General features: G+C 36.3%; 3 protein-coding genes across 9 annotated transcripts; all 3 read right to left on the reverse strand.

Moving 5' to 3' along the window:
* Nucleotides 1-418: 418 nt before the first annotated feature.
* LOC149727092 (uncharacterized) lies at nt 419-6,259 on the reverse strand. Of its 6 annotated transcripts, XR_016386205.1 has the most exons (8): nt 5,422-6,259; nt 5,110-5,337; nt 3,962-5,039; nt 3,545-3,763; nt 3,254-3,312; nt 2,673-2,727; nt 1,594-1,739; nt 419-1,387 (listed from the first exon to the last, which is right to left on the reverse strand). XR_016386205.1 is itself a non-coding variant. In XM_089890028.1 (6 exons), exons 3-6 carry the CDS (start codon nt 3,285-3,287, stop codon nt 709-711), a joined length of 345 nt encoding a protein of 114 aa, XP_089746154.1. In that variant the 5' UTR covers nt 3,288-3,312; nt 3,545-3,763; nt 3,962-4,744; the 3' UTR covers nt 419-708. The 6 variants fall into 6 exon arrangements, 5 of the variants coding, with proteins under 5 accessions (XP_089746154.1, XP_089746152.1, XP_089746153.1 ...); XM_089890028.1 differs by lacking the exons at nt 5,110-5,337; nt 5,422-6,259 and having other exon boundaries at nt 419-818; nt 3,962-4,744; XM_089890026.1 differs by lacking the exons at nt 2,673-2,727; nt 5,110-5,337; nt 5,422-6,259 and having other exon boundaries at nt 419-818; nt 1,303-1,387; nt 3,962-4,074.
* A 304-nt stretch (nt 6,260-6,563) lies between these two features.
* LOC149727093 (uncharacterized) lies at nt 6,564-9,013 on the reverse strand. The gene is made up of 3 exons (XM_089890032.1): nt 8,452-9,013; nt 8,103-8,326; nt 6,564-8,028 (listed from the first exon to the last, which is right to left on the reverse strand). Exons 2-3 carry the CDS (start codon nt 8,227-8,229, stop codon nt 7,736-7,738), a joined length of 420 nt encoding a protein of 139 aa, XP_089746158.1. The 5' UTR covers nt 8,230-8,326; nt 8,452-9,013; the 3' UTR covers nt 6,564-7,735.
* A 304-nt stretch (nt 9,014-9,317) lies between these two features.
* Nucleotides 9,318-12,766, reverse strand: LOC149727094 (C-type lectin domain family 4 member E-like). Of its 2 annotated transcripts, none has more exons than XM_089890034.1 (6): nt 11,833-12,766; nt 11,542-11,769; nt 10,265-11,467; nt 10,007-10,152; nt 9,854-9,944; nt 9,318-9,567 (listed from the first exon to the last, which is right to left on the reverse strand). In XM_089890034.1, exons 1-3 carry the CDS (start codon nt 12,038-12,040, stop codon nt 11,175-11,177), a joined length of 729 nt encoding a protein of 242 aa, XP_089746160.1. In that variant the 5' UTR covers nt 12,041-12,766; the 3' UTR covers nt 9,318-9,567; nt 9,854-9,944; nt 10,007-10,152; nt 10,265-11,174. The 2 variants fall into 2 exon arrangements, with proteins under 2 accessions (XP_089746160.1, XP_089746161.1); XM_089890035.1 differs by having other exon boundaries at nt 10,003-10,152.
* Nucleotides 12,767-12,843: the final 77 nt, after the last annotated feature.

Below are 12,843 nucleotides of genomic sequence, written 5' to 3' on the forward strand. Positions count from 1 at the left end.
TTGTTTAAAAATTGCGCGGCTATAACTAGTGACGTCATCAAACTGCCTCATTACTGCGTCATTTTGCTGTCATCAAATTTACATGTCTTCATGTATTATTTACAAACTTAATCATTCGTGTTCACGAAATGAAATAGACAAATATTGTCATCAAAACCAGCTGAAATGCCACATTCAGTGCCAGCATGGATGCATCGTTGCACAAATGACAAACCTATTGTAGCCGTTACAGTTTAAAAAATACCGGCATTTTCATCGTTTTTCAGTTGCCCTATAGTTTTATAAAGCGATCTACAAACAGAATATTTCGCGTATTGTTGCCCGGAGGTTTCTAAAGTGCAGTTAACGCTGTTCACAACAAAATCGTTTTAGAGTTTTTTTTACAGAGATAAAACTTTGAACGACTTAATACCAATAATCCAATATATATGTGTATTTACGAGACAATGAAAAAATGCATTATCGTATTGCGGGCATATATAATTGAAGTACAGGGAAAGACGGGACACTTTTATAATTCTATTTTCTCGTCCCATTTGGTAGTAAACAAAAACATTCAAAAAATTTTAAAACTACTATATATAAACATACCCGTCATTTGTAGGAACATAACGATCTATAATGCGATAATACAAGATTCATACATTAAAACAAATATAATTCGTTCGTCAGCGCAAATACCGTTCATTTTTTTTACAAACACTAGTTTTATTTTGTGAGTAAAGCGCTGGAAGATGAGAGAATGACAACCCAACCGATCATCAAAGCGGAAAGAAATTTCAAATCTACGTGCAGCTTAGTGGCACCGTTGCACAAATCTATAGGCACAGAAAAAATAAAGTAAAAATGACACACAAAATAGTGAACTGCTCCATATTAAAAAATATAATTATAAGAGTAAGCGTAAGCCCTAAACTTACGATATAAATCTTTACGTTTAATATATACCGCACCGTTTTCGAGTTATCGATGTTTATATTATACTTTAATTGGTAAAGTCACTGTGTAATAAGATCTGTAACTTAAAGTCATAAAAAACGGAAACATTTATAACTAGGTTAATTAACGTGACAAGCAAAAAAAACGTCTTTCGAAATATATACTATGGTGGGGGAAGATGGGACACCTTTTCATTCTATTTTCTCGTCCAATTTGGTAGTGGACAAGGACAATGCAAAGAAATATATAACCGTGTCCTTATGACTCCCACAAACCGGTGTTAATTGTTTAAAACACGATCAATATATTTGGATGTTATGAGCTAAAGGTGTCCCATCTTGCCCCACCATACTATATGTATACCTGTACTGCAAGAATGGGAGCACGCAGTTATGATTACATTCAAGCATGTATTCAACTGTTGACTTCCGCATCTACGTTCAACTGTCTAAAATTTAAAAAAAGAGTGCAAGGTCTTACTGCAGAGACTTTACAGTAGTTGTTCCAACCCAGTAGTTACTGGAATATATAAACTGTCGGCAATGCAAAAATAAATAACTAAACAATCGCCCACAAAGTTACGTATGGTAGCTCGGGAACGATTTTAAATAACCGCCGTTTTCTATCGACGGCGGCTTTCTATTTTGCCTATACCTCTAAGCTTCCGGTTTTTAATGTTATCTTTACGCAATGACTTTGGTTGTTCGCACAAGTTAGAGCATATCTGTTTGTGGTCGGTTTCAAACACTCTTGATCCGAAGGGAAAGAACTGGAACAGTTGTAACACTTCAGAGCATCTCCTAGTAATAAATAAAAAAGTGAAAGCGGAAATATTTTTATTTTGCTTAAACGATATAGTCACCAATGATCGTTTTGAATTTATTGCTGTCAGGCATAAACAAAACAACAAAAAACAATCACCCATAAAAAAGTTACATATAGTGGGGTGGGCGAAGTTAGGACACCTTTTTACTCTATTTTCTCGTACTAATTGGTATAGTAAACAAAGAAAAAATAAATAATTGTACAACTTAATCCACACGACTTTTACAGACCATTGTTAATTGTTTAAAGCGCGATCTGAATATTTGCATTTTAAGTACTTAAGGTGTCTCATCTTACCCCACCCTACAATATATGATAACCTGAAGCATGCGCGCTGTACATGAAACAAGCCGCTAGTGTTATAACTATTAATTGCCCCTCTACATGAGAATAAATAAATGTCATTTATTTTCATTCATTTAAACTAGATCTTTATAAAACATCGTACTTACCTACGGAAATTAAAGACAAAGCAAGAAACAATATTTTCAAGAACATTTCAAATTAATAGTTAAAACTTCTACTGGGAGATCTAAATACTACTGTAGAATAATGCAGTAATCTATATTCTAAGTTTTATATGCTTAAACGTACAGCAAAACCGGGCAAATATATAAACGGTGACACATTTCGATTTCCCTTTCCGTTATTGCGAATTTATGATCAATTTTAGCCGGACGAATTTTATAGCGTATATATTAGGGTAGCGAAGATGAGACACCTTTTCGAAAGTAAACAAAGATCATTCAAGAAATTATAAAACCGTATCCTCGTATACCACGTTGTTGATTGTTTAAAACATTATCAGTTTAAACACGATCAGTATATTTGGATATTAAGGGCTAGAGGTGTCCCGTCTTCGCCCACCATGTACCATAGGTTAAATTATTTTTATCTCTATCAAATACCTAATAACTAAAACCGTCTCGAAAGTTGTTTTTTCGTGGTTGGGCTCTCGTGAATCTGAAATAGGTTGAACTAATTTTTGCGTGGCGAGGCAACTACAGTTGTCATAACACGTACGTTAAGTTTCATAAACCATTTGCTAACTCTTGCGAGCGAGTTACTACGTATGTAACTTGGTTGGTGACGGAGTGACACAACCATCACAGCATGTTCAGTATCCGGAAAATTACCATCGCGTAAAAACTTTCAATTAATCAATCGGAGTTTGCGGTAATTTACTAACATGTCATATAGTTAACAGTTCATGATTCTGACACCTACTCAACAAGCCACACAGCAGGACTTGAGTTTATTATTTTTTACATATAGTAGGATGGGGGAAGATGGGACACCTTTTCAATCTATTTTCTCCTCCAATTTGGTAGTAAACAAACATTCAACGATTTTTTTATAAAACTTTATCCTCACGGCTCCCATAGATCGTTGTTAATTGTTTAAAACACGATCAGGATATTTGGTTATTATGTGTGAAAGGAGTCCCATCTTCCCCCACCCTACTATATATCACACACAATACACATACCTAGACAACAAACCTCAAACCGTGTATCCTTCATCGGCGTCTTCGTCTTTGTTCTTCGACTGCAAAGGTAGAATACTTAAATAATAGTTCTAAGTAATAGTTATGTAACAGGCAGAAAATTCACTAGTTCTACGACAGCTTATTACACCTTAGAAAGAAAGTGTATCACTGAATCATAAAAAATGATAATATACAATACCTTGCGCTTTCCCTTTGCAGCTATACTCGTCGAAACATCCGCAAAAATGTAATCGTTAAGTATCAGTTTGAATATTATTACGTCATAATTACCTTTATTCTCCCGTCTTGCCATGGCCCCATAAAAAAAACGTCGCGAAACCAAGGTGTACAACAGTCGCGTGTTGTTTTGCTATGTAACAATAACGCGAGCGGTCGCAAAGCAAAATAAAAACGTTTGCGTCGGTTTGTGACGTAACAGAACGCGGCGATTTTGAACTGAGTTATTGCGTGTGACGTCGCGAGTGACGCAATAACGAATCGTCGCGATTCCTGAAACAAAATGAGATAAAGAATATTTTAAACTTTAAAAATTTAAATAAAATAATGAACGCAAGGCACAGAGCTTGTAGCAGAATATTATTGTATTTAATGTAGTGCATTTACACTATACTGTATAATAATATAAAACTACAGTATGTTATAGTAAATAGTATAGCAAAAGATAATGCTAATGTAATGAAACAATACCTAACTAAAGTCGAGCAAGAAAATGTCTTAAAACCTCTTAACTTGTAACCTGGTGTGAAACCGCCCATTCAAACGTGCTAACTGACTTTGTAAAAAAGGCGTTTTATGCGCGAAGCAATCAAGGCGGGCGTAATCAGCTGATGCGAGGCGTCGGTCACGTGAGCAATCGGACCAATCAGCTTTAAGAATTGGATGGCGGGCTGATTGTGACGTCAGTTTAACACTGTAACGTAGTAAATTAAGTTCACAATGATTCGCGATTTTCGATTGCGGTTTCAAGCGCGAGTTTAGCGTTTTTATTCTTAAGGTCTTAGCGAGGTGTGAACCAAACAGCATCCAGTTTTACATTTAATCTCAGCTTCACAATTGGATCTATTAAACAAACAATTTTGTTGATACATTTGTACTGCACAAAATAGTTAAAAGTTGTAAAAATCCGGTTTTCCTTACTGCAGTCTTACACGCTATTTTTTACTGAAAAGACTGCTAATTTACCATACAAAATAAACGATTTGTTCAAAGACACAAACTCCTACAATAATGGCTGCATCAAGCCTCGAATCCATTGCCGATGGTCCAGAGGCGAGCGCTCTTAACCTAAGTCAACGCACTGGACAAATTTTCCTTTATACGAATTTCGAACACTTTACTATAGCGTTTTAGGCTATCTCTGATAAAACATGGTTATACAATATGTACACAATTATTAACTAGAGCAAGATTCATGAAATATCAGTCTGTGTTACATTGTGGTGGCATCTACGTCGGTAAAATAGTAACTATTTAATGTATTTCAATTCCGGTACAGTGTTAAAATAAGCCTTCCAAGTGATCCTGATTTCAGATGGGCTCCAACCGCCGTTTATGTCGATTCGATCCAACTTTATTCTGAAGAAATGAGGTTGAATGACGGTTGTTATGACGGTGAAACGATGGGGTAAACTTTCATCCAGCATACGAGCGCTTGCTTCTACTTTGTATGGAGCAGTACTAAAACACCTCATGTAAACAACATTCATTAGCATGTAGCTTTGACTTGAAGATACAATTTTTTCGAAAAAACCATTAACGGTTATGTCTGAAAGAAAATGAGTACAGTCGTTTTATTAAGATAATGACCGATTTTTTGCAACATGGATCTTATATACCTGCGTGTCGTTCACAAATATAATTCATTGTTGTTGTGCAAGGAACATCGTTCCATTTGTACTGTGACTTGTATCTTAAATTAACACAATTTTCATTACCGCCAAGGTTATCAAGGCTATTGCCGAATTGTGATTCAGCTGCGGTCACATTCGTTCCGTCATTCCACTGGAATCCGGTTGGGGTTGGATTGATCCGGAACAACCCGATGTAAAAATCAAGCGATAAATCTGTTTAAAAACTGAATGAATAAACTACAATATATAAGTACTACGCGCGAATACCACCTTATAGTCTAATGGAAAGGGACTTACTGTTAATTTTTTGCACAAGAAATTGCTGAACTTGTGTCGTTTTAACTCGAGCAAGTGTAGCATTCATTGAAGCACAGGCAACTACTGCTGCCTGAATATTAACAGTTGTGCCATTGTGAATATAATACTCGCTCGTCCCCAACTGGTGCCAAGTTATTTGCCCAACAGCTACCCACAAGCAACTCAAAACGCAGCAAAGTGAAAATAGTTTCATTTGTTTAGTAGTTCAACCTTTGCCAAAGAACTTTGCTCAACAATGGCCGACAGGCAAGTCAAAATATAACACAAATGCAAACAGTTGCAAACAAACTCTATACTAAATAATTGTACCCTATTTACTACTGATGTACACAAAATACTAAGCTCAATGACAGCGAAAAGATACATTGTTACGAACACACAACAACCGCTAAAGTTAGCGGAACCAAGCAGCATAATAGCAATACCGTTCCATGACGTCAAGGGTGCTTTTCGTTACGGAATCTGAAGCTACAGTTGCGTGCAATAAACTCCCAGCAAAACTGTTTTTTTTTTCAGCGTTTTAAGAATACCATACATTTACGTAGTCATGAAGCCATAACACATTCGAATGAGTAAGCTAATTTAACGAAAGCCTGAACAAAAGATGACGTATAAGTTTTACAGCATAAAGAGCTTGTTATGCACTGGGTCATATACATCCTATATACAAATCACTTTTTGGGCTTTGGTACACAGTACACTTAAAGTGCTTATAAGGTGATTTGGTTTGGCGTATGCTGTTGTAGCGTCTCAGCACTTTTATCTACTACGCATGCGCAGCAGAGAAGACCAGCTAAGACGTATACGGTACCAACTTTTACGCAACGTTTTTTGTATTACTGTGGTATAAGCGCATCCTTGTCAAAAAATCAAATCGGGGTTATGGTGGTAAACATGTTTGATAGTGAAATTGTATAAGTAGTATAACTAAGAAAGGCCAAAACAAATTAAATTTGTAAGTTGCTGTGATGTAATATAATTATCGAGTGTTCAACAGAAAATGAAAAAAGTTGTTGCCTGCGTATCAACAGATTACATGCCAGAATTTTAAAGAAGCTTTTGTCCCATTATACTTGATTACGCAGCCTTATCCATAACAAAGCTTTCAACACCTATACCTTATATATGCCAAAGTTAGTATAGACCAAGTTAGGAAACGGATTGTAAAACAACGAGTCTTGTTATCCATTGTCGCGCGTCTATGACGTCATAGACGCCACCATTACGGAGCCCACGGCATAGCATTTTATCATTGCTGGGTGCTGTTTTTCGTTTAAATATTGCGATTTTTTAAAAACCAAGCACTTCTGCGCGTAAAAATGGCTTTCTACTAATGTTATATCTTATCACAATAATAAACCCCACAAAAATAATCATTTTTTATTGAACACTCAATCAATTAAAGAGTAAAAAAACAGAAAATATCAAGTTTACTAACCAAAAACAAAAAAGAACATGTTTAAAATATAAAAATACAAACAAAAACGCATAACATTACCATAAACTGGTGTATCTAGCTGCAGTTTTGCATGTAAATTGCCGTGATTTTACTTTTGGGCTCACAAACTTAACACGTATACCCGGCAACGAAACTTAAGGTATCTGTGTAAAATTTGCCTAATATCGAAGTGACATTGAGGAAAACAATACTGAGTTACTATTTTTGGTCCTCTGCTTGAATTAGTGAGCTACCTTTTCTGCGTTACGGGTCTTTATGAAATCGGAAAACGCGAACACCTTATCTGCTAGTACTTAAGCAGTTTGGAGCTGCATTACCACTCATGTTGGGTTATAAATGTAGTAAAGAATGGCTCTGTAGATTCGTAGGTATGATCATATACTATTATGTAAACTAAGCTGATTGCTGCTAGTTTTAATCGCCAAGTAAAGTACCCTGTTAAACCACACTGTACGCCGAAAACTAGTCAAAATATTAATTTACTTCACATTAATTCCTAGGTTTAATATTATATAACAAGATTTATATTAGAAATTATATTTTAAACGTTAAAACAACCGCTATACGTGTTTTCTTGCTTTGTATAGCTTACAAGGACTAAATGAACACATGCCGACCATGCATTTGTATAGGCGATTGACGCTCTGTGGGCTCCGTAATGGCGGACACGAGCGCCGTTTCCTAACTTGGTCTATACTAACTTTGATATATGCTACTTCCGTTTTCGTTCAAACAGACTGTACAATATTTACAGATTTAAGGTTTTTAAGAAACGGGTGTTTCCATAAGTTGGCCAAATACACAAATCCGAGATGTCAGTAAAGTTGTTACAGTTCAATAAATTTGAACTGTAGCGTTGAAGTAAGCCTTCCAGGATATCTTGATTTCAGATGGGCTCCAACCGCTGTATATGTCGACTCTTTCCAACTTTATTCTGAAGAAATGGGGTTGAACGACGGTTGTTATGACGGTGAAACGATAGGGTAAACTTTCATGCAGCATACGAACGCTTGCTTCTACTTTGTATGGAGCGGTATCGAAACACATCTTGTACATAACGTCTAGCATCGTGTAGCTATTATAGGTTGAGGATACAACTTTGACGGAGGACCCGTTAACAATTATGTCTGGAAAAATATATAGATGTATTTCCAAAATGTGACTGTTCACAACAATGTTTATACAAGCAACACTATCCTACCTGCATGTCGCTCACAAATATATTTCATTGTAGTTCCACAGGAAATATCATTCCATTGTTTTGACAATTGAACACAATTTTCTCTGCCGCCAGAATTAGCTGGATTGCTATACCAGTACCACTCCATTGCGTTTCACCTGACGTCACACTCGTTCCATCATTCCACTGGAATCCGGTTTGGGTTGGATTGATGCGTTCCAGCCCGATGTAATAGCTAGTCCGTTCTTTATAATAAATGAAACTTAATGAAACTTAATTACTCGCGCGTGGCTATGCAATGACTGTTATAACCCAGCTATTATACATTTCATACACCTCGTGCTACTTTTCGAGTTATACTACTACTTACTTCTAATGTTTTGCACAAGGAATTGCTGAACTTGTGTAGTTTTTACTCGAGCAAGTGTAGCATTCATGGAAGCACAGGCATTAACTGCTGCTGAGTGATTAACTGCTGTGCCATCGTGGATATAATACTCGCTTGTGCCCAACTGATGCCAGGTTATTTGCCCGACAGCGATCGACAGGCAACTCAAAATGCAGCAAAATGCAAATAATTTCATTTTCCTAAATAATAAAATAACGAAAATTATATTGGACCACCAAAGTTTCGTCTGCATTTAACCGACATCTTTATAACTGAATTTAATTTTAAATGCTGCATTATAACAACAGCAGTAAAATACCCCAAAAGGGTGTTTTATTTCACCCTCATGGTAAAAACGTATTTTTTCTCTGTGTTTGCTGTCAAATCATGGCGCTTCTCGTTATAGAGCGTGTTAAATCAAAGTTGGGCCATACAGCCTGATGGCGTAAAAAGTCTTAAGAGTATAGCTTATACTTTTAATTATTTTAATTGATTAAAACCTTGGACTGTTTAGCTAACGGTAATTATAAAGTGCTTATAATTCTACCAACGCTATTATCTTTTTATAGAAACCCTCTTCAGTAATTTGCTATTCCTTGCGCCTATAGAACACCCGTGTTGGAATGCAGTTTTGTTCTTATTAAGAGCGCAAGCGTATATAGCCTACTGTTACATACCACGGCCTACTAGAGATATCTCTAGTAGGCCGTGTACATACAGACACCATTCGCCAATGCTATCCGAACGGAATATTCTCGCTAACAATTTACAATTCCGTGACGTCGCTAGCGTTCTAACAGCCAAAGCTATTCGAAATTGTCAGCCGTTTTCTAAGGTCACACAAGATACAGTGTTTCAATGGGCTTTGATTTATTTGTTATTAAGCAATGGCACTGCTTACATTTTACAACGCAAACACATATTGTTACGCACTGGAACACAGATGTAGGTTTATTATTTCCAACGTATCAGTGTTAAGCAATGTTAAATAGAAATGAGCATTTCACCAACGAAGCGTTTCTGACATCACCAAAATAATGCAACAGATTGAAATCACCAATGAATTAGGCACAGCGACTGTAAAGTTGTTGCATAAATCTGTTTAAAGGACAATAATGTTAAACAAATTGAATACTTAATTTCCTTGCTATATATCCAATGCATTTATATATTAAGTTAAGTTTGAGGTGCAGTGCTATATTAAAAAACTGTACTAGGTTATTAGGAAGTAATCATGGCCATAAAAATATTTAATATGTCTGTTTATAAATACGTTTGGCTGTGCAAAAACTGTATCAAGAGACCGTTGGTCTTAGTGAAAAATAGGGTATATTTAACATAGCAAGGTGCCCGCATGAAAACCATGTTTTGATGAGAACCATACCTGTTTGGCAGGAAGTGACGCACGTTCGATAACCAACGACGTTTCGACATTCACTGGTACTCTTGGAAGCAGAACAATTTCTTGTTATTGTCTGGAATGTACCAACAAGTTACATTACCAGTAATTTAGAAAACAAATTGCGCCATTACCCACATTTTGATATTGTGACGTAGTTGTGATGCAATACAGCTCACCATTGTAACAAATTCTAGAAGAATTCAAACCAGTTGGATTGACACACGTGGGGTCAACATGGCTGCCATTTATAACGCGGTCTTGGCAATCGTAACAACGTAGACCTAGTTTAAAATAGTTTAAACTGTTTAATCACCGAGACACTCACTTTATAAACTCATAACAAAACATGGCTTAAATTAACGCCATACCAATCTGTAAAACAGTTCTACAGACCTGAAGTCGCCTTAATTAAAAGAACAAGTACACTAAAGTAAATAGCTAGAAGCATCGTCGCCCACTTTTACTTTCTAATGCATTGCAACCACTTTGGAATCGGAAACTCGCCAAAGATAGAATCGGTAGGCGTATGATGACATCACAGGTTATGCATACCAACTAGTTTCCTGGCATAGTGGTCTGAGTCATTCAATACCGTGGTATCAATACATGAAAGATTACGCTAAAACTGCAATCAATAGAGCATGCGCAGTTTGTTTCGGTAAAAATGACAGCTACACTAACTGTATATAGTACTGTATACATATACAACACAATGTTTGGGAGTTCCGTCTTTTTAGTGTACGAAAACTCTAGTCCTTGAATACTATACAATATAATATGCAGAATTCAAATTCGGAAAGACGTGGTTCATGGAACTATACTATTCAATATAAATCACTAAAAAATACGTTCGCCGCAAGAAATTTAAAGGAATTTTTCCAAATTATTAGCGATAAAAATAAACAGTTACCGACTATGTTACACATCTGGTCATTTTAAAGCGAGCACGAGTTGTATAAAATTCAACCCTCGTTTTAAAACTACTACTATTTTTGCCCGCCACACGAGAATAATTAAATTGAACTTATTCATTCAATAATATCAGAATATCGTAGTTTGGGGTAAGATAGGAAATTTTTCAATATATTTTCTCGTCCCATTTGGTAGTAAGGAAAGAATATTTACAGAATTAAATACCTGTATCAGCACGACTTTAAAAAATCGTTGTAAATTGATCAAAACAAAATCAGGAAATAATAGGATTTTGTTGCAAACGGTTCCCCAGCATCTTACCCCACAATAAAACAAAATCTGTCAGTTCGCAATAAATGCTCATGCTTTGTGTCATTTCGTTTGCCACACTTCAGTAGATTTGAACTGTGGTGTTAAAGTAAGCCTTCCAGGAGATCTTGATTTCAGATGGGCTCCAACCACTGTATATGTCGACTCTTTCCAACTTTATTCTGAAGAAATGGGGTTGAACGACGGTTGGTATGACGTTGAAACGATAGGGTAAACTTTCATGCAGCGTACGAGCGCTTGCTTCTACTTTGTATGGAGCGGTATCGAAACACATCTTGTACATAACATCTAGCATCGTGTAGCTATTATAGGTTGAGGAGACAACTTTGACGGAGGACCCGTTAACAATTATGTCTGGAAAAATATATAGATGTATTTCCAAAATGTGACTGTTCACAACAATGTTAATACAAGCAACACTATCCTACCTGCATGTCGCTCACAAATATATTTCATTGTAGTTCCACAGGAAATATCATTCCATTTGTACTGTGATTCGTGTCTTAAATGAACACAATTTTCATTACCACCAAAGTTATCAAGAGTAATGCCGAATTGTGATTCCTCTGTGGTCACATTCGTTCCGTCATTCCACTGGAATCCGGTTGGGGTTGGGTTGATGCGGTCTAACCCGATGTAGTAGTTAGCTGGCGTGTCTTTAAAGTAAAATCTAACTTTAACAAGCCTGTAAGGAATTTTCGATACTAAGTATAACTTACTGTTAATTTTTTGCACAAGGAATTGCTGAACTTGTGTAGTTTTTACTCGAGCAAGTGTAGCATTCATGGAAGTACAGGCACGAACTGCTGCTGAGTGACTAACAGATGTGGCATCGTGGATATAATACTCGCTCGTGCCCAACTGATGCCAGGTTATTTGTCCGACAGCAACCGACAAACAGCTCATTACAAAAAAAGATGTAAACATTTCATATACAGTTTAATTTTGCTGTTGAATGAATCAGTATAAAAATCATTTATTCGCTGACTGTATCTTTTTAAACATCAAAAAATATTTTTTTTTTTTCAATTTCTGTTTTGTCAAATGGTTTATCAGCATACGGCGCACTATAGTCGACCTGTATATTAATGTATAGTAGGGTGGAGAAAGATGGGACACCTTTTCATTCGATAATGTTTCATCCCATTTGGTAATAAATAAAAAACATTTAAAGACTTATAAAACCATATCTTCATGCCTCTAATAGAGCATTGTTAATTGTTCAAAACACAATCAGGAGATTTGGATATTATATGTGCTAAAGGTGTCCCATCTTCCCCACCGTACAATATATATGACGCCCCTTTATACGATAAATATATACTTTGATAAGCTGAGATTCTAACAAAAGTAATGTACATTTAACTCTACAGCTACCATAAAAACTATAATATTCACTATACAGTCTACAAAAAACACCCTTGAGGTCATAGGAAATCTTTAGCCTATTAGCGCGTTACAGGATTGCTACATACATGGCTTACTACCTCCGGCAGGCCGTGCTACGTATTATAAACTTCCTTTAAAGTTATATCTTAACTGCCCAACGTTGGTCTTCTACACCGATTGTTACCACGTATATGAAATATGCAATGAGAGTAATACGTCACGTCATTTCACGAAACGCCTCAGTAACAGTGACGACCGTATAAGACAATATAATGCCACCACTGTAGGCATATCGCATATGCGTTCACTTGTGGACGTTGCTTTGATCCAGATGTCATAAC

Source organism: Ciona robusta, chromosome 12, assembly GCF_009617815.1.
Source record: "Ciona robusta chromosome 12, ASM961781v2".
In the NCBI taxonomy this organism is placed as follows: Eukaryota; Metazoa; Chordata; class Ascidiacea; order Phlebobranchia; family Cionidae; genus Ciona; species Ciona robusta.

Coding starts and splice junctions, on each gene's coding strand:
- LOC149727093 (XM_089890032.1), bottom strand. CDS start 8,229: ATGGAGTGGTACTGGTATAGCAATCCAGCTAATTCTGGCGGCAGAGAA. Junction 8,029..8,102: donor TATTTGTGAGCGACATGCAG/GTAGGATAGTGT, acceptor ATATTTTTCCAG/ACATAATTGTTAACGGGTCC.
- LOC149727092 (XM_089890025.1), bottom strand. CDS start 2,262: ATGTTCTTGAAAATATTGTTTCTTGCTTTGTCTTTAATTTCCGTAG. Junction 1,740..2,216: donor TTTGTCTTTAATTTCCGTAG/GTAAGTACGATG, acceptor ATTTATTACTAG/GAGATGCTCTGAAGTGTTAC. Junction 819..1,302: donor CTCCCATTCTTGCAGTACAG/GTATACATATAG, acceptor CTGTGCCTATAG/ATTTGTGCAACGGTGCCACT.
- LOC149727094 (XM_089890034.1), bottom strand. CDS start 12,040: ATGTTTACATCTTTTTTTGTAATGAGCTGTTTGTCGGTTGCTGTCGGA. Junction 11,770..11,832: donor CCTTGTGCAAAAAATTAACA/GTAAGTTATACT, acceptor TTTACTTTAAAG/ACACGCCAGCTAACTACTAC. Junction 11,468..11,541: donor TATTTGTGAGCGACATGCAG/GTAGGATAGTGT, acceptor ATATTTTTCCAG/ACATAATTGTTAACGGGTCC.